The sequence below is a fragment of the Festucalex cinctus genome, chromosome 5 (genome assembly GCF_051991245.1).
Source record: "Festucalex cinctus isolate MCC-2025b chromosome 5, RoL_Fcin_1.0, whole genome shotgun sequence".
Lineage (NCBI taxonomy): Eukaryota > Metazoa > Chordata > Actinopteri > Syngnathiformes > Syngnathidae > Festucalex > Festucalex cinctus.
The window spans coordinates 19,928,664-19,947,347 of NC_135415.1; the positions used below are offsets into that span (position 1 = coordinate 19,928,664).

The 18,684-nt window shown below is 39.4% G+C and overlaps 1 protein-coding gene across 2 annotated transcripts; it reads left to right on the forward strand.

The window, feature by feature from the left end:
* Positions 1–18: 18 nt before the first annotated feature.
* LOC144019675 (somatomedin-B and thrombospondin type-1 domain-containing protein) lies at positions 19–16,729 on the forward strand. Of its 2 annotated transcripts, none has more exons than XM_077522883.1 (5): positions 19–732; positions 10,098–10,280; positions 10,734–10,824; positions 13,716–13,874; positions 14,119–16,729. In XM_077522883.1, exons 1-5 carry the CDS (start codon positions 486–488, stop codon positions 14,222–14,224), a joined length of 786 nt encoding a protein of 261 aa, XP_077379009.1. In that variant the 5' UTR covers positions 19–485; the 3' UTR covers positions 14,225–16,729. The 2 variants fall into 2 exon arrangements, with proteins under 2 accessions (XP_077379009.1, XP_077379008.1); XM_077522882.1 differs by having other exon boundaries at positions 20–732; positions 10,095–10,280.
* Positions 16,730–18,684: the final 1,955 nt, after the last annotated feature.

The following is an 18,684-nucleotide window of genomic DNA, read 5'->3' on the forward strand; positions in this document are numbered from 1 at the left end:
CATCATTATCATCATCACTACCTACTCTTTGTCATTTTGTTCTCTGATGGTGCAGAGATGTTTTGATCCAATAAGATGAACTGAAAGGAGTTTAGACGTAACAATTTTGATGGGTTAAAAATAAAAATGAATTACAATTTTATACCAAGTATGAACTGACGAGAGAGAGAGAGAGAGAGAGAGAGAGAGAGAGAGAGAGAGACAGTGGTACAGTAAAAGTTTGGCAACGGGCAACAATAATAGCTCTAAGGGGCGTGTCCCAGGGGCTCATAGAGGAGAGCTGGTGCGCGCTCTTGGTCCACTTTTACGCATCACTAGCTTCTCATTGTCACCCATCCCGGAGCAGGGCCATGCGGTGTGGCGCTTTCGTGTAACAAAACCCACGAGGAAATTCTTTTTCTGCACTTTCCCCCCCACACACACATAAACACAGATTGAAAAAGAAGATTGCGTAATCTTGTGCGGCCGTGTGGAGCACCTTGGTCATGGGCGCGCACGAACGGAGCTCCGCGCGTCTCGGATCTGTCCTCGGATGTTTGGCCTTGCTGTGCGGGGTGACGGTGCCCCGAGTGGAGGCCGGTTGCCGGGAGCGTGACAGCCCCAACTGCTGCACCGGCCGGAACAACGACTGCTTTGACTACACGCGGAGGAAGGCGGTGTGCTACTGCGACACGTACTGTCAGAAGACCGGAGACTGCTGCGACGACTATCAGAGTGTGTGCCAAATATCCGGTGAGTCTCCCAAGCACTTTTACTTTGGAACTACTGTATAACAGTGCCATCAGTTCGAATCTGAAAGCGGTGTTTAAAAAATAAAATAAAATAAAATAAAATAAAATAAAATAAAATAAAATAAAATAAAATAAAATAAACACCGAAGTCACAAATTTCGTGAGTTACGACTTGTGCCCAATTTGACCACCGGAGGGCAGTTTTATGCAACCGAAGAAGAACGGTGCTGATTCATTCTTTCTTCTTCTACGATTAGTGCAGGTGACTCGTAAGTACTGTTAGTCTTTTTTTTTTTTTTTTTTTTTTTTAAGCGGACAGAGACTATAAGCTTAGTACTGTTATATTATCTGCCTTGCATATGTTTTGCCAACGTTTGTGTTCAAATATCTGTTGTTTAAAGGGTTCTAAAATCACCACTATCGATTAGCATGTCAATGGTGTTTTCTATTATAGGCTATGTTGTTATTAAGCTAGCGGGCGAATCACTTATCAAGCACAGTTCAGTCCTGTACAAATTGTTTGGTTTTTAAACTTATTTAGCTACATTTTTTTTATTTTACTTTTTTTTTTTTTTGGTGGGATACGTTTTAATTCAATCATCAAGAACGGTTTCCCCTTGATTTTTAAGAGCAGTTTTTATATTAAAACTGCAATGTTCCAGGGCCTTTAGAATAATACACAAAAGTATACTTTTTGGGAATACAACCAATCTTCTATTAATTTCTCTGACTTGTACTCTCTTCAAGTCTGGTGCGTTCTAATTGTTGCTCCCATGGGATGACAGTGAAGCGCACAAAGTGTGCCCATTCGTGATGTTTGCTTTAAACCGGATGTGACCCCATGACAAGTGGCTTTTTTGGGGGGTCATTTAGTGGTCAACTTACGTAGCCTTTCACCTTTGCATGAAAACTTTAAAATGCACACACTAGACAGGGAAACTGGTCTGAAACTAATCTCTAAAACAAACCAGTCAATGGCCCTTATTAGGGATGCACCAATACCACTTGTACTTGATAATCAATATTGGATATTACACCTTGCAATTCTGATGAAAATTAGTTTTATTTTAATCAAATGCTGTTTAAAGACACAACTTTCTCAAACACGGCATATTTACTCATACATAACCCATTTCTGAGTAACAACTTGTCATTATTGACATTTTAGCATCCAATAAGTTTTTCAAACTTGAATTACGTAATTTTATTATTGATTAATCACACTAATATGCAAGAACTCGTACTATTTAATATTTTTCTAGTTAGCACTAGCACTTTTAGTAGTGGAAAGTCATCAAATGGTCAAAAGGCAAGTTTGGGGTTGTAAGTCTGATGTCATGCTGCTGACTGATGCTATATAAGGACAAAGGAGTGTGGGGGTGCCATGGAAACACACGGCCAAAGATGGTTAGGATTACAGTAGGGAAGTAAAAAGCAGTGAGTGAGGTCCGCTCTCGTGGAGTGTGTGGAAACATCTCAAGGGGACATTGGAGGGATTGTGTGCCGGTGGATGTTGTTTCTTAAGTGCTCACTAACAAGCACCTGCAGGGAACAATGGTGGATTCTAAGAGCTCTTAAAACACTGGCGGGCCCTCTAGTTAAGTAAGCACACACATGCGCACTCAACCTTGACTTGACCCATCGTGAACTAAGTAACAAAAATATCGCTTGCTATGGAAATTTACTGTAAAACCTACGACAAAGAGAAGAACATTCTCATATGTTTGCTAGCTTAATGCTAACACAGGGCTGGGCTAATTAAACTGAGAGATGTGCGTAAAGCTATTCCACTGTTTTGACAAAAAGTCTATTTTCAAGGAGTCCAATGTAGCAGTATATAGGCCTATAAGAGAAATATAGACATAACAACAGACAAATTTATCATCTGTAAGGTAGCTTTGACACGCCCATGACGCTGAACACATAAAAAGTCCTCGGTGTCTGCACTGTGCAGGACTCATTAGGATTCCTAAAAAATTCGAGTTTGATAAGATGGTTCGGTATCTTGAGGGTGAGGAAAAAAAAAACACCTTGACTTCCTGTGTAACTTCCTGTGTCCTTGGCTCCGTTCCATACCAGACTCCACCTGCACTTATCAGATTCCGATGCTGCAGGTCTGCTCTGCGTCAACATCTGTCTCGCGCTGTGTGATGCTGAACCTGCGGCAGCTGCAGTAGTTGGCTGGCATCACGGCCACCTTGTTTGACACTATGGCACTTAAACAACATGCTTGTGTGTGGATGTGGACCAAGGGTGGGCAAACGTGTTCAAGGAAATGGCGAGTTTTAGCATTTGTAAAGTTGTTCAAATGAAAAAATAATTTGGTTTAACACTCTTCATGACACTTGACTCTCCTAACTTGTGTTCCAATTGTTACATTGATAATCATTCATATGAAAGTGTTATTCGCAGCTAGCCAGGTGGTGTCCATAGCTAGCGGTTAGTAGTGGCACTAGTAGCTAGCGTTAGCCTTTGTCCAAATTACTGTGGATTTGACAAAGTTGGTAAATCAAGGGTTACCAACAAAATAGCCCAGTAGTCCGTGAGCCTGTTCTATATGTAGCTCACCAGTGATGAGACATTGTGATTTTCTAGGAATGTTTTAGAAGTAGGCATTTTAAGTTGTATGATGATTTTGACTGTTTTTTTTTGTTTGTTTTTTCTTTTCTTTTTTTTAAAGTGAACCCTTTTGATTTCATCATGCATGCTATTTTTTACAAACCATGAGGTGAATGTTCAAACTGTTCTGATCAAAGTTCACAGTTAGTAAGCCTCAGTCCAATGATGCAAGACAAAATGGTGGTGCCTGGTGGTTGTTGCCTTCAGCAGTTTGCTCATCATTCATCTGGCACGTCTGCTTCTCCTCCCGCCTCTGGGGAACTGTATGTTGTTCACGTCCTGACCCGGACACTCACTCCTCGCTCTTCCCGCCTTCCATCCCACATGTTCCTGTCTTTGACCCGCGTGCAGAGTCGATGTTTTTACCTAGAATGTTTGAAACGGGCCAGCTGGACCAACAGCTGTTTGCGCCAACTGTCATACACGCGTGTTTCTGCTTGCATTTCTTATTACTAGTACCTTCTTATTACTAGTACCTTCTTGTTTGTTTCAATCCTTTTTGCATCGTGCTGGGCCTTTTGCACGACTGCAGCACCTTTGGCCATATTGTTTTTTCGAAAATAACGGCGTGATTGGACTTTCACGCTTTGTGTACAATGCTAAAATCGCTTCACCAGAGGAGATATGGAGAGAGACCAAAGCCAGTACTAAAAGTGACGTGAGAGAGAGAGAGCTGATTTGAACGACTCTTTCTGTTGTTACCCAACGGACAAAGTATCGGCTTTTAGAAAACTCATTAGCCTGAGCGTAGCCTGGTGAGGGTGGGGGGCGTACAGCTAATAAAGCCTGACATAGATTTATTAATATGTATGTGCTCATGCAAAATCGAAATTGTTTGATGGGCGATTCTGTTGTTGAAATCCAGGAGAAACAGTTGAATTGTGAAATGTAATGTTGCGTAATACATCTCAGCATATCATTACAATCTCCTCTAGGGGCCGTGAGCAGAATAGCAATGACGTCAGTACACTATGATTGGACATTTAATTGAAAAGTGCTTCGAGGTAGTGTCATGACATCAGACACACTACAATTTGCCACATGTTTTTCTATCCATGAGCTCACCTTTAATTGAGACTTGTAGAAAAAGTCCAATATTTCTGAACTAGTAAATCAAGGAAACGATGCTGTGCATTATGTTTATATGATGACTTGACTTGACATACCAGCATCGTATGGCTGATATGCTCTGTTGGTGAAGGTTCTTGAACTCATCTTACATTTACTACAGTTTGGTTAAAGATGTAATCTCTACAGTTGGGGCCAAGTTCAAACCTCTGAAGGTTCTTGAATCCACCTCACACGCATACATCCATTTGGACGATGTTCGGGACCTGTTCTTGGTTCTTGAACGCATCTCACAGGCGCCAATTTAACCAGGTTGAATTCCTTTTGACCATTCTTGAATGCACCCACGTGCACCACAGATCTCAGATCTACTTCAACTTTGACTAAGTTGTAACTCTTGATGATGACTCCTGAACGCACCTCACATCTTGGTGCAACATTTTGGACCAATTTGAAACCCCCGTTGATGGTTATTGAATTCACCTCACGTCCACCACATTTTGGACCATGATCTAACCCTTAGTGACGGTTCTTGAACGCACCTCACACGTGTTTTGTTGTGTTTGTGATGAGTTTTGATGATCAGTCATTTTGTCTGTTAGGAAATAATTGTGTGAGAACCTGTGAAAATTTTTCCTGTTAACAGCCTTGTAGTCCGGCCCCAATGTCACTGGCTGGGAGGGTTTCTGAGGAAGTGTTTTTTTTTTTTTTTTTTTTTTTTTATTAGGGTGACTGTTGTCCCCCCAAAAACAACCGGACATCTGGGTCCCATCAGCCAGGAGGAGGTGCAAGGCGCCCGAAGAGAAGGGGGTGGGAGTCTGTTCAAAAACAGACAGATGGAGGGAAAGAAGAAGGTGATTAAAGGAGAAGGAGAGAAAGCAAATTGTCCAAGCAGCTCTGATAAGTCCTTTGTCACGACACCCTAAAATGGAAGCAGAATGGAGGCCAGGATGAAAAAGAAAAGCGAGCGACCTGAAAAGTTAGATAGCGCTCAATTATCGCAGAGTGTGACTGGAGATTTTGCGACAAGCCCGAGGACAAAAGTACTGATTTGGGGTACACAAATCAGCGGTTTGCTCCATTTCACCACGTTCGTGTGAAGTCTTGCCAGGAAGAATTACTGGAACTGCCTCCAAGCAAGACCGTTTTGACCCTCTTTTATTATTTCTCTCTGTTTGGACCAAAAACACTGTTGCCCCTGTAAAGTTTGTTTGTTGAAGTTAGTGTATCTAAGCCGTGTGTTTTGGTTCATCTCAAATAACATTCAGTAGAGTGCCAAGGTTAAACTAGTAAAGTTTAAAAAAATAACTAAGTGTCGTGTTTTTGTTTGTTTGACCACAATGTGGCAATTTTCTGCAATTACCAGTGTGTTTTGTCAAGAATGAGGCAGCAGATGGCAATTACCAGTAATAGCCTTTATTATGCAGACACACACTGACAAACAGTTAGTTCAACCTAATAGTGTCATTTTACCACATTAGTCGACATAAACAATCAAAATTGAGTAAAAAGAGGATCAAGAGACATAGCAGCTCCTTAGTATATCGCTCGTGTCAGCATAGCTCAGGTGGTAGAGTGGCAAGCTCCGAAGCTAAAGTTTGTGAGTTTGTTCCTCAACCCTTGTGTAGCTTTTGTTTTTTTGTTTTTTTTTAAATAAATACAAACGTAGACAAAATCTATCCTTGCAAAATTTACTAATGGGAGAGGCAAATTCTCTTGTACACTCTAAAAATACTTTGAGTTAGGGCTGCTCGATTATGAAGAAAATATAAATCCCGATTATTTTGGTAATAATTGAAATCATAATTAAGACGATCACTTGTTTTTTTTTTTGGTATTTAAATGTAAAAATTATTAAGACAAAATTCTTTCAAACACTATAATTTTGCAAGTTCCTTTTGGATAAAACCAAATTTATTAAATTAGTTTTGAATTTAAAAAAAGGTGCAAATGTATATAGCTACGTTTAAACAACTCAACTCAAAATTAGTACTAATAATCTTATTTTATGATTATGCAGATTTTGTCATTTTGGCGTGTAATATTTGTGGGAATGCTGTAGCATTCCCATATGTTATTGTAATTTTTATTCCCCATACTTTTTTTGCCGCGTAACAACTCCCACGTAATACTACCAATTTACACTGTTCAAATTTCAAATAGCTTAAAAAATTTAAGCCTCCCGGGGTATATATCGTCGGATTCCACATTACTTACAGTATTTGCACAATTTAATGTTTAATATCAACGTTACCCTATTCATTTTCAATGGGACAGACATTGAACTTTTTCTAAGTATCACTTTCCACGGCCACTTTCATACGTATAACTTATCATCATTACCAGGTGTCTGATACTGCTCAGTGGCACAATTGGTAAAGCGCATTGTCCAGTAACCAGGAGGTTATAATTTCATAATTTATTTCTCAATGTGCTTTCAGCATTCCCACGCAATTTCTCCAGAAATTGCACTTAGTCTAGTTGAAATTATAATTGAATTTCGATTAATTGCACAGCCCTACTTTTAGTAAAATTTACTCTGAATATTTTATTCTCTTCCAAATGTAAATTTTATTCTGTTTAAAGTGGGACCAAATAGACTCTGTTTACAGTACAATATACTCGGTGGATGAAAAGTACTAATTGTGGGAATGCTGTAGCATCATTACCATGTGTCTGATACTGCTTGGTGGCACAGTTGGTAAAGCGCATTGTCCAGTAACCAGGAGGTTATAATTAATAATTTACCTCTCAATTTATGTCATAAGCATTCCACATGCATTCGAATCTTAGCATTCCGCTATTAGCATTCAGTTTCAGCATTCCCACGCAATTTCTCCAGAAATTGCCCTTCGTCTAGTTGTAGTTTAGTTTTGGTATCGGTGACTTCTCAAGAATTGAGCCCGAATATTTCAAATGTGGGCTAATCGTTTCTGTGGATCCTCGACACATTGACAAAAAACACTTGTTTTCTCCCCACGGGGTAAGAGGTCAGAGGTGGCGGCGACGAGCTGAGCGGCGGGTCAGACTGTCAGCAGGGCTTGTCACGTGGGTGGCGACTCTTGTCTCTTGTCACACTACTGGTACCAGAAACATAGAGCAGGACCACCGCGGCTCAGCAATTACCTCCTGACCTCTGGTGGGCTCGACTCACAGGGTGCCATGTTGCTGCAGGGGGGTTTTCACCACCTACCTACCTCCCCCCTCGGGTGCGGGAACTCGACGACCCTATCCATTTCATTGTGTGCCCTTTTCACCAAAGACCCTAATTGGCCGTGTGGCCCACAGTGAAAAGAAACGTGTGTGAGGGGTGGATAGGAAGAAGAATGAGCAGGAAGTTGGCTCCAGATTAATCCAAAATAAAGGTACAAGTGCGTTTTCCAGTGATGACTGCAAATGGAATGAGCCCAAGTGGTCTGACAAATGAGTATGTGTGTGGTGATCTGGAAAAGGCGGGTGTCAGGTGGGCAGCACTAATGTGCAGGAATGCAGAGATTCCACAGTGGCTTTGTGGACTGGCTGTGTCACTGAGACAGACGGCCCCCGACACCACCATGGGAATGAACAGAACGCGGCGGCACCTTGAAAGCGCTCTCACTGCACACACACGCGCACGCACACGCGCGCATACACACAATGAAGGTGGAGTGGACATGCAGGGAGTCACTCTTTAGTTCATGGTTCTTCATCCTCTCCTTCCCCCGGATGCACCTGCTCCCCTCATTGTCTATTTTGCCGCTCATTTTCACTGTAGTTTTTCCCTTTTAAAAAAAAAAGTAACCTTTAATCTATAATTTCAAAGAAATATCAGACTGTTGGTCTGTCCACACGTTGTCTGTTATTTCAGTTTTCAACACTCGAAATAAGCGTTTTTGCGTCACAAGTTGCGAGATAACATTTGCATTTCGCGGCTTACACTGCACCAGCTAGTTAGCTAACTAGCTAGCAATAAGCTTCGGCTAGCTACTGCTGCGTCTAAACACTTTGCGGAGTCGCTCCAAATTCAATATTTATTTCCTCTGTGGCGGTGTATAAGCGACAAGTCTGACAAGTATCGTTCTGACGACGGAAGAAGCTATGCTATTGCTAATTGCTAAGCTAACCTAGTGTTGACATGGCTAACGTTAGAATTTTTTTTACAGACATCTAGCTACAACTGCACGGAAATGGAGAGCATCCAACTTTGAACAGCAAAAGAGCAGACAAATATGAATGTCTGGGCTCTGGAGAGAAAAATTTACTCGCTTAACAGAACCAGAAACTAAAACAGTACGCTATGCCGTAGCCTAAATATGCTGCATTTGAGGATGGTTGGAAGTCGGATTGATCTGAGTTATTTTTTTCCCAGTTCCAACTTGAAAGCGTTCAAGGTGAAAGTAAACAACCAAAATGGCAGATAGTGATAAACTGTTTTTTATTTTGGGCCTTAAAACTCATTTTGACTTCCAGCAAGCAATACTTATTGCAATTTTGCTTCATTTATTGTTTTTTTATTTCATACAAATGTCATACAGTTCAGTAGTTGTAATTTCATGCAGGGAGATACCTGCACATACATTGTGTTACATGTAGTTATGTCGAGTATTTATGAATGAAGAAAGCTATCTAGTTTTATATTTCAGTAAATTGTGTTTTACCCTTCATAGTCTGTGTTTTCAAAGGGGTCGCCATTGTAGAGTGAAGTCACATTGTAGTACGTCGGTGAAATCCTTTTTTCTCCCCCGACTTCGCAAGTGGGCTTCCCGAGTTCAAGAGGGCGTTCCCGTACAGACTTCCTGATTTGAAGTCTGAAAAGTCCGACTTCCGACCATCCTCAATAAAGCAATAGGTCAAGAGTATAAGTTTAAGTAAGACTTTTAAGGTCTAACAAATGACAATTGTTATAATTATATTTAATTAATTTTGTTAGCTTCTAGATGAGAAAATCCAGTTTGCTGCGATACACAATTGGTGAATTTAAGAAATAAGAAATGTTGATTAATTGAAAAAAAAAATTTGGTGTCATACTTTTATTTTATTGTTTAACAAAACCAATAAATTCAACAAACAATCCAGCATGTTTGAAGATTGCTTTCAGAACATTAGAAGCACAAAAATCAATCAATGTGCACCTCCCCTCACCTTCTTTGTTTGTGTTTATGAAGTGTGCACTTCCTGAAAAAAGAAGCCTGTTAGAGGTCAACTGCTGTTAAATGTTACTGATTTCCCGCTGGAGCTGCTGAGCTTTGATCAATACCACTTCCTCTTTAGATTGATATAATTGGTTCATTCAACGTGATTGCTGCTGCTTCTATATTTGTGTTTGTTCAAGTGTGGCAGTGAGTGAAAGCAGAGAGGAAGAAAAGAAAGTACAGTGGGGGCCACTTTTGCACACATCCTGCTTGCACTTATGTTGACATGAGTGGATGCCAATCACCCACTCACCTGCCTCTTACCTGAGGCTACTGTCGCACATTCACTTTACACATATACACCGGACAATTCATTAGGTACACTTTCACAAGCAATCAGCCTTAAAAAAAATAACAGGAAGATGGGTTGCTGTTTGTAATAATGCTAAGCTAACATTTTACCACTTCTGTTCAAGTCTCGAACACATGCAACTCTAATGACAACTAAAGTGTAAGAAAACTTTCATGTTTTTTACTGATCTCTTGTTTACATGTGCTTCCCTAGCAGCCATCGACTGCGTGGTGGGCTCATGGGGCCCCTGGTCGTCATGCACGTCTCCATGCGGGGTGGGCAGCACCGAAAGGAGTCGGCAAGTGTCTGTCCCGCCTCGAAACGGGGGGACGCCCTGCCCGGACCTCAAACAGCGCCGCGGGTGTTTCGGAAACAACGAAATATGCAGTTCGGCGAAAGGTGAGAGTTGCCATTCTGTTAAGTATTAATGTACGCCTCTGGGGAACTTTGAGATCCGTTACACATTTATTGTATAGGGACCACATGTTCCATGAGGCTTTGTGTGCACCTGCACTGTCCTAAGAATTTAACAGAAAACACAACAAACACTAACAGCAGAGATGACAGTATTATTCCCACATTGTACTTCAGTAGAAGTAAAAATAAATGTAAACTCTACTAAAAAAATGTGTACTAATTTAACTCCTTCAATTAAGTAAAAATGTACAAACACTAACATCTACATAATGGTAGTGCTATTTCTCATCTTTTGATGATCAATCAATCAAGATGGCAAACACAGTTGACTTTCAAATGTTGGGTGGAAAAATAAAAAGTTGTATTAGGCTCAAGCAAACTTTTTGATTTCTTATTTGCATTTCCATGTCTCTCCGCTGCCATGGCGGCCTACAGAGGTGGCCAAGATCCTTCCAGATTCCTTCAAGAGGAACTTTAAGGACCCTTGGAGGAGGCCTCACATGCTGATGAAGGAGGAGAAGGCCAGGTAAGGTCGACAAACACACAAAGCCAGCTTCCTAATTCACAGCATTCCGTGTAAATGCCACCAAACAATTTGTCCTAACCTATAGGAAATTCCGGTAATGTAAATAGTAGTCATCTGTATCTGGGCCAAATATGTTTTTATGTAACTTTCTTATATTCTTAACAGGTTTGCAAGCATAAAATTACTGTTAATTGTATAATGCACTATAGGGCTGTGCAATTAATCGAAATACACTTACAATTTCAATTATTATACTCCAAAATTACAAAATCAGCATAATCGAGAAAAAAAAAAAAAAAAAGCTTATTAATACTAATTCTTGAGTTGTTTAAATTTGTACATTTTCACTATTTTTTAAAATTTTAAAATAACAAATTTAATAAATTTTGTTTCACCCAAAAGGAACTTGCATAATTATGGTGTTTCAAAGAATTTTATTTGTCTTACTATTTTTTTTATTTGTTTTTTACATTGAAACATTTTCTTGTTTTGTACTAAAAAAATTATAATAATCCTACTGCACAGTGCACATGCTGCACTCCAACTCCAACATAAATAAATAAATATATATTATTATAAAGATATATTATTATAAATTCTGTTTGGTCCAAAAGGAACTTACATAATTATAGTGTTTCTATTTTTTTAAAATTGGTCTTAATATTTTTAAATGCGTAAACATGTTCTTGTTTTGTCCCAAAAAATAATTGTGATTATTATTTTTTCTATAATCAAGCAGCCCTAATGCACAGATTCTCCAAGCCCATGAATTGCGAAAATGTGCGCAGTATTGAAGGCCCCTAAAATGTATTAGGTAGAAACTGGGAGACAACAAGAAATTGAAAAAAAATAAAAATAAATCAAATAAAATCTCCCTCTAGTGGTAGGTGAAAGAATCACTGCCTGCGTACAGCTTGCGTTTTATCTTTGAAAGTTTGTTTTAAAATATTTATTCAGGTACAATTTTGATATAACTTTTGTGTGCATTACATTTTGATTGAATAATGATTTAGTACAGTCGTTTTATTTTCCCATATTTAACACATTCACTGTTGGCCATTTCCAAATAGTTGCTATTTTTTTGCTATTTTTTCCACTGTTGTCATTTTTTTCCGCTAACGGCAACGAAAACAGGAGACTTTCTGTGAGCGAACTTGGCTCGACGGATAAAGGAAGTCCACGGCAGCAAGCTGTGTTTTAATGGCGCCCCGAGGCAGACAAAAGAGCAATCAAGGCTCAGATAACAGAGCGGCGTCATTTGAAGATGATCCAGCAGTGTCATGTCACCTGCAGCATATCCTAATATCAACACAGCTCCGCCTGCGCTCCGGAGACAATAATAATGTGCTCTCTGGCAGATGCTTTGTACTCACACTCTTATTTGTTTTGTCTCTCATTCAGTCATCTGTGACAAAACATCATCCCCATTGACGGTTGGCTTTGAGAAAACACTTCCATTTCTTTTTTTCTTCTTCTTTGCTCAAGTGAGAAACATCTTTTTTTTCTCCTTATTTAACTCTTATTTTTTTATCTTCCTATTCTGGCCTCCTTCCTCCTGGCTAATTATGCCCTTATAAGTTCATTATGAAATGCTTTCTGTTGTTTTTAAATCTCTAAATAAATGAAGTTCAGTTGAAGAATTTAGCTTGCTGACCTTAAAACATCATTATCTTTTTTTTTTTTTTTTTTTTTTTTTTTTTTTTTTTAAATAACTACACATATTGTTGCCAACAAATTGGAGAATCTATGTTGGTTAAATTGGCTAATTCCAATCTTCCTGAAAGCTCAGTTATTTATATGCCTTGACTGACTTTTCAAGTTATTATCTATGTCAGTTTTCTGACATCAGAAATCTTTTAATGCACCAGAGGACACTTTTAATCCACTTCCTCCTCCATGAATGTCTTATTTTCTTGAGTAATGTGCATCCAGGGCGCTGATAGTCCGTGAAAACACGGGAGTCCAATGTCACTTCTAATCAGCGAGAAAGGCTGTAAGGCCTTTTTGGAAAACGGCCATGACTTTATATCCTCGCCTATGAGAACATCTGCAATCACATCCAAGAAGGACGGCTGTACTTCTTTTTTTTTATTTTGTATTTTATTTTTTTTTTACCCGGATTACAGGGGCTTTATCAGCACAGGTCAGATCACCATGCACATGGACACTGTTCATTTTACAGCCAAAGCAATCTCAAGGTTCTGGTTGCTATGACAACTTTGGCCTTGGCTCTTCTCCTCAAGTCTCATTGGAGCACAAAGTTGAATTAGTCTTGTACTGATGGCAAGAAGCCTTCTAGACACTATCAAATGTGTAAATGATGAGAAATGTTGATTTAACATGAAGACAATTGGACTTTGTTGTTTGGGTCAAAACATTGTAATTAAACGCTCACTGCACGCATGAATAGTTATACAGTGGAAGCTTTAGAGCTCATTGCTTTTAAAGTCATAATTCTGAATTCAGTCAATACCTTCAAAGAAAATTTGCCTCTAAATTCATGGGAAAAAAATACTGTGTGAACCACTGACATTGGTGCATTATATTTGATATTTACATACATTATTGCTGTATCCTTTTTGAATAGAGTTAAAGTAAAATAAATAAATAAATAAATAAAAAATCCATTCCACAGTAAATTCCTGCCTCAACAAGTTAAAAAATATATTTTTTTTTTTACCATCTGTTTTCTCGCTACGATGCACAAGGCGGGTGTTTTTTCATCACGGCGATCCTTGAAAAATGTAAAATGATGCACACTGTGCTTTACCATATCCCAGACAGCTTTTCTTGGTTGATTAATTTCACGACTCTGAGACCAGACTATTTGGGTACAAACAATTAAAAAGTTACTTATTTATTTTGCCCATCTTATTTATTTATTTTTTTAGCTACTGTGTGTACTTGAGAGTGAAACAAGCGAGTGCGGCGTGCAGACTGAAACTGTGGAGTGCCCAGCTGGTGAGAGAGAGGCTGGTGTGCGCCGAGTGCCAGAGTGACGCCATGTCCAAGTCAGACCGATGTGGAGGAGACGGCCTGGAGGCCACCAGGTAAAACAAATTATTCTTACATTTTTGACATACTGTATTTTAGGGTTTTAATGTGAGGTACAATGTACGTTTAACAATTTCTGGAGGGAACATGCAAACTATTAATTTTCGATGAAGATCCTTCCGTTCCTTCAAAATGTGTATTTTATTGCCCCCTGGTGGCCAAGGTGCACACAAGAAGGAGCAATAGTCAAACTAGCCAAAAGTATTGAGACACCCCTGTCTTTTCCGTTGCCTTTTTTAGAACCTTCTGGTCAGCAGCTTCCGGCATAGGCTGCCACGGCTCGTGGGTGCGAGAGTCGTCGTCCAAAGGCTGCCGATGCCCCCCTTACTCTGTCCTCTTTGTGTGAGCAGCCATGCGTCAAGTCAAACACACGTCCACGTTGGAGGGACCGCATCGTCCTCGTCGGCTCCTGCAAAACCCGTTGCAGAAGCCCTGCCAGTCAAGCCCTCGGATCCAGAATTCCTGGATGGCTTTACTCAAGGAGATCAGCAGCATCCTGCCACTTTTTTTCTTTTTATCTTCCACATCATACTCTGTACTGTATTGCTTACTACGCACGCAGCTAACATTTGCAAATAACGTTCCAATTTTACTGCCACCTTGTTATACTCCTCCAAAGCACAGCGACCTCGGTACATATTTTTACCTTTCTATCTACCTCCATAAATTGCGTTTTGATAATATAAATATTATTTAGCTTTATACATTTTATACTCTTGATTTCTATGTGTCATGTAAAGTAGCGACACATTTTTGTATCTGGATGTTTTTACACCAAACGGCAGTGACTGCACTCACATTAAGCCCCGATTCACTGTTTCATTTTTCATTGTTTGCTCTCCATGTCAGTTCAGTGGAACCTCTAAAAACTCGCAATTTGGCACAAATGGTCGGTGTAAATAAGAATTCTTATGTGGCAAAAAGGAAGTGGAACTGAATTTAGTGTGACACAGAAAAGCAAAAGCAAAGTCGACTGTTTTGTCTTGTGAAAAGACTCACCTCTCCTTATGATTGGTCATCAAGGGTGAGTACACATTTTAATGTTTCATTCTAACAGCTTTTGACTTCTTTTTACACAAAGAATGTCAAAAAGTGAAATATGTGGCGAGTAGTAATTATGCTTATTCATTCAATTTTGAAAAAGAACTGAAAGTTGAAGTACAGTGTTGAGATGTGACTGATCTGATTTACAGGTTTTTGTAAAAAGACAATGTTAGAATACTCACATGCACATATATTCTTTATCCTCTGCGAAGAATGACAAATATCACTGCGGCTTGTTCAGGAGCAGAAGTACTGCCCCCAGGTGGCCAAGGTGTGCACACCAGAAGGAGCAGCATAATGTCCATTGAACTAATGGTGGCAAAACTTAAATTTCTTTCAAATCTATTTAAGTATGTCATTATTGTTTTTAATAGAATATTATAGAGTGCTATTTTTCATATTAAAATATCTTAGAATTTTTTTTGTTGGGATTTTTAGGAAGCTGGAATGGATGAATGGCATTTCCATTCATTTCAATGGAGAATGTGTTTTGTTAAGCTGGTATCTTAAGGCACCACTGTATGTGAAGTTATAAAAGTCACATTTTAAATTTGAAAAATGTTCAAACATTACTAATCTAAAGATAATTTCCTCCATACTGTATGTTTGTGCGTAATACTGTGATTTTTTTTTTTCTCGAAAACCAACGATCATCATAACTTTTTTTCCACACAAAATTACAACTTTATTTTCATGATACTACTTTTATGATTTATGATATCAATTAGCATTATTTTTCCACTTTTGTGACAGTTCCATATGTTAACATTTTGCATCAAGATTTTGCATTGACGATGGTTTCACAACAATTGAAATCTTGTTTCCACTATTCCAAAAAATTAATAACTATAAAATAAATCTAAATAAACAGAGCTCAAAGCACATTATATTTGACCATAGAGGTTCCACTGTATTCCTGGTCACATAAACGAAAAAAAAAAGAAAAAAAGGTTACAAGCAGCAATTTCTCAGGTGCTAGGTTTTGCCTCCCATCTCTTCCATTGATCCATTATTATGGTCTTAAATGGTGAAAGCAGCTCTTTTAGCTGAACGTTTTATTGTTACGAGAATTTCAGCATCCTCAAGGAATTGCTAGTTTTCACTCCCTCTCCCCTTCATTTAACTTTGTGGGAGTTTTATTAGTAATGTATCAATAAGGCTACTTTTATACTATGTTCCTGGTGCCCAAAACAGCCCCATTTGCCCAGAATTTAGTACACCAGGCAACTTTGGAGCACATTTGTGGCGTCAGCAAAGTCAAATAAAGCAAACGTATACTTAAGCTCAATAAATGTTTGGTAATATTAGTTTTCTGTCAACAACTACACAAGTCCATCTCTTGTACTAAAAGATGCAGAATAGCACGTGATTAATTAACATATACACAGTGCACAGTGGGCTTACTCACTCTCATGAGCCGTCTGTTAATTAGCAACATCGGGTCTAACCATGCGGCCATGGCTAAGTAAATGAAGCCTAACCTCCTTCCTACTCCGCGTTTTATTCGTTAATAAGACATAAAGGTCAGACAAAACACTTCTCTGTGCTTGTGGTTTTTCTGTGTGTATTATCTTTTCCTCGGAAGAAATAGCAGAATAACATAACATTCCTGACTTGAACGACACAGGTCATTCAAGCACATGAATTCCAAACACCACAAACACATACCAGAAAGTTCCTTAAAAGTGGAAAGCTGTGATTTGTTGTTCTCTCGCCACATATCTGTATATTTTATTTATTATAAAACAATGATTTGATGCTTTGTACACTGTCCATTAGTAAAAAATAAACAACTATAACTGTCATATTTCAACGTGTTGTGATATGTTTTGATTGGTACTCTATTATTATTGGGTTGTTGTTGTCTTACGCACGAGTGATGTTAGATACCCCTCACTTTAACAGGTGTTTACTTGCAGCAGTTGAGAGAAAAAATGTGCAAGAGTGGAGGTAAGCACATGCAAACAATATAATTTACCTGCATTCTGTCTCGCGGCGTAATACGGGATGATGACAGCTCAAAGGACTAACTTGTGTATACAATCATGTTGTGGTTTGTTTGTTTTTTTGGCAATTTGGGGAAGACTTGTGTTATGATGTAACCGTCAGAGATGCTGTGTGGAAACATAAGTCACCTGAATTCAGAGAATGTCATTTAATATTGGAGAGTGAAACTGTAAAAGGATTCATTTCAATACAGTAGCAGCTGGTGTAGTTACAATTTTTAATGAAAAGTTAAGTTGCATAGTAACTGTTTATAGTCACAACCTTGCCATCGAAGTGCGCATCTCGAAATCAAGGTGCAATATGGTTAATTCAAGGTGCATTATGGGTAGTTTTTTTAGGTAGGCGAAACTACCAAACGGTCATTGAAAATGAATTAGATCCAATGAAATCAGCTCTGATAGAAACGTTTCAACCGCTCGAAAGTTGCTGTTTTTTATTAACATGCAGAGCATGTGGTTTACTGACATCGAGTAAGTTGACTTGCAAGCTTTAAAGTGTACAGTTACGCAAAAATTGTCACCACTCTAATCTCTGCCATTCAAATTGATAGGGTAGTTGGTAGCCTCTGGGTTTTTTGTTTGTTTTTTTTTTTGTTTTTTTTGTTTTTTCCCTTGCGCATGCGCAAATTAATGCGCACTTCGCTTATAGTAGCTAGCACTTGAACTTAACCCTCTTTATCAATCTTTACCTGACACAACAGCCCTCAGTCTAGTCAGCACAACGATCCCCTCTTTGTCCATCCCCTCCGCAGCCCCCCCAAGCTACTACCGCCGCTAACCCACCCTCCAAAGGGCATAAAGACCCATCTCTGGCCCGGTGCCTGATGGACTCCGACAGCAGTGTGTTCTGGGATTAGGCGCGGTGAAAAGGGGGGCATTCCAGTACCAGCGGCCTTTGTCACAGGCGAACCACTGTTTGCTTTTGACAAGACAGCTGTTCAAAGCCCACTCGACCCCGCGCACGGCGTGAAGGGAATGCGTTCAAGGGGGGTGACTGACTTCCGTTTATTGCTTTTGTTGGTGGTGGATGTGTAGGACAGTTTCTGTAGTCACCGCTTGTATTTACATCCCCTATGTATATAAAAAGGGTATTTCTGTATTGTGGATTTGACTTGCGGTGGTGTGTGGAAGGTTTCATTACCTACTTCAATCAGTGGCAGATATATTGTTAGCTCAGGGCCCTTCATTTTAGCCGGTCCCCCGTTATGTGTGTTTAGCAAAGTCTTGACCGTAATTAAACAGGCTTGCAGTCACTCGTTGCCAGCTGGTGCTTGCAGACTATGGGGTTCCATAAGTGCCAAAAATATGTCTTTGCGCCTATGTCTTATGTCTATGGCCGTGTGACGTGACATATGTTTGTGTTTATCGAATGATGAAGGGTCCTTGTGTCCATGCTAGCTGTCTATGTACGTGTTTATGCTAGTTGCATATGTACATGTCTATGCTATGTGTAAATGCTAATGCATATGCTAGTTGCACATGTACGTGTATATGCTAGTTGCATATGTACGTGTATATGCTATGCGCATATGCTAGGTGTCTACGTGTATATGCTAGTTGCATATATACGTTTCTATGCTAGTTGTTTATGCTAGGTGTCTGTACGCGTATATGCTAGTTGCATACGTGCGTGTCTATGCTATGTGTATATGCTAATGCATGTGCTAGTTGCATATGTACGTTTCTATGCTAGTTGCTTATGCTAGGTGTCTATGTACATGTATATGCTAGTTGCATATGTGCGTGTCTATGTTAT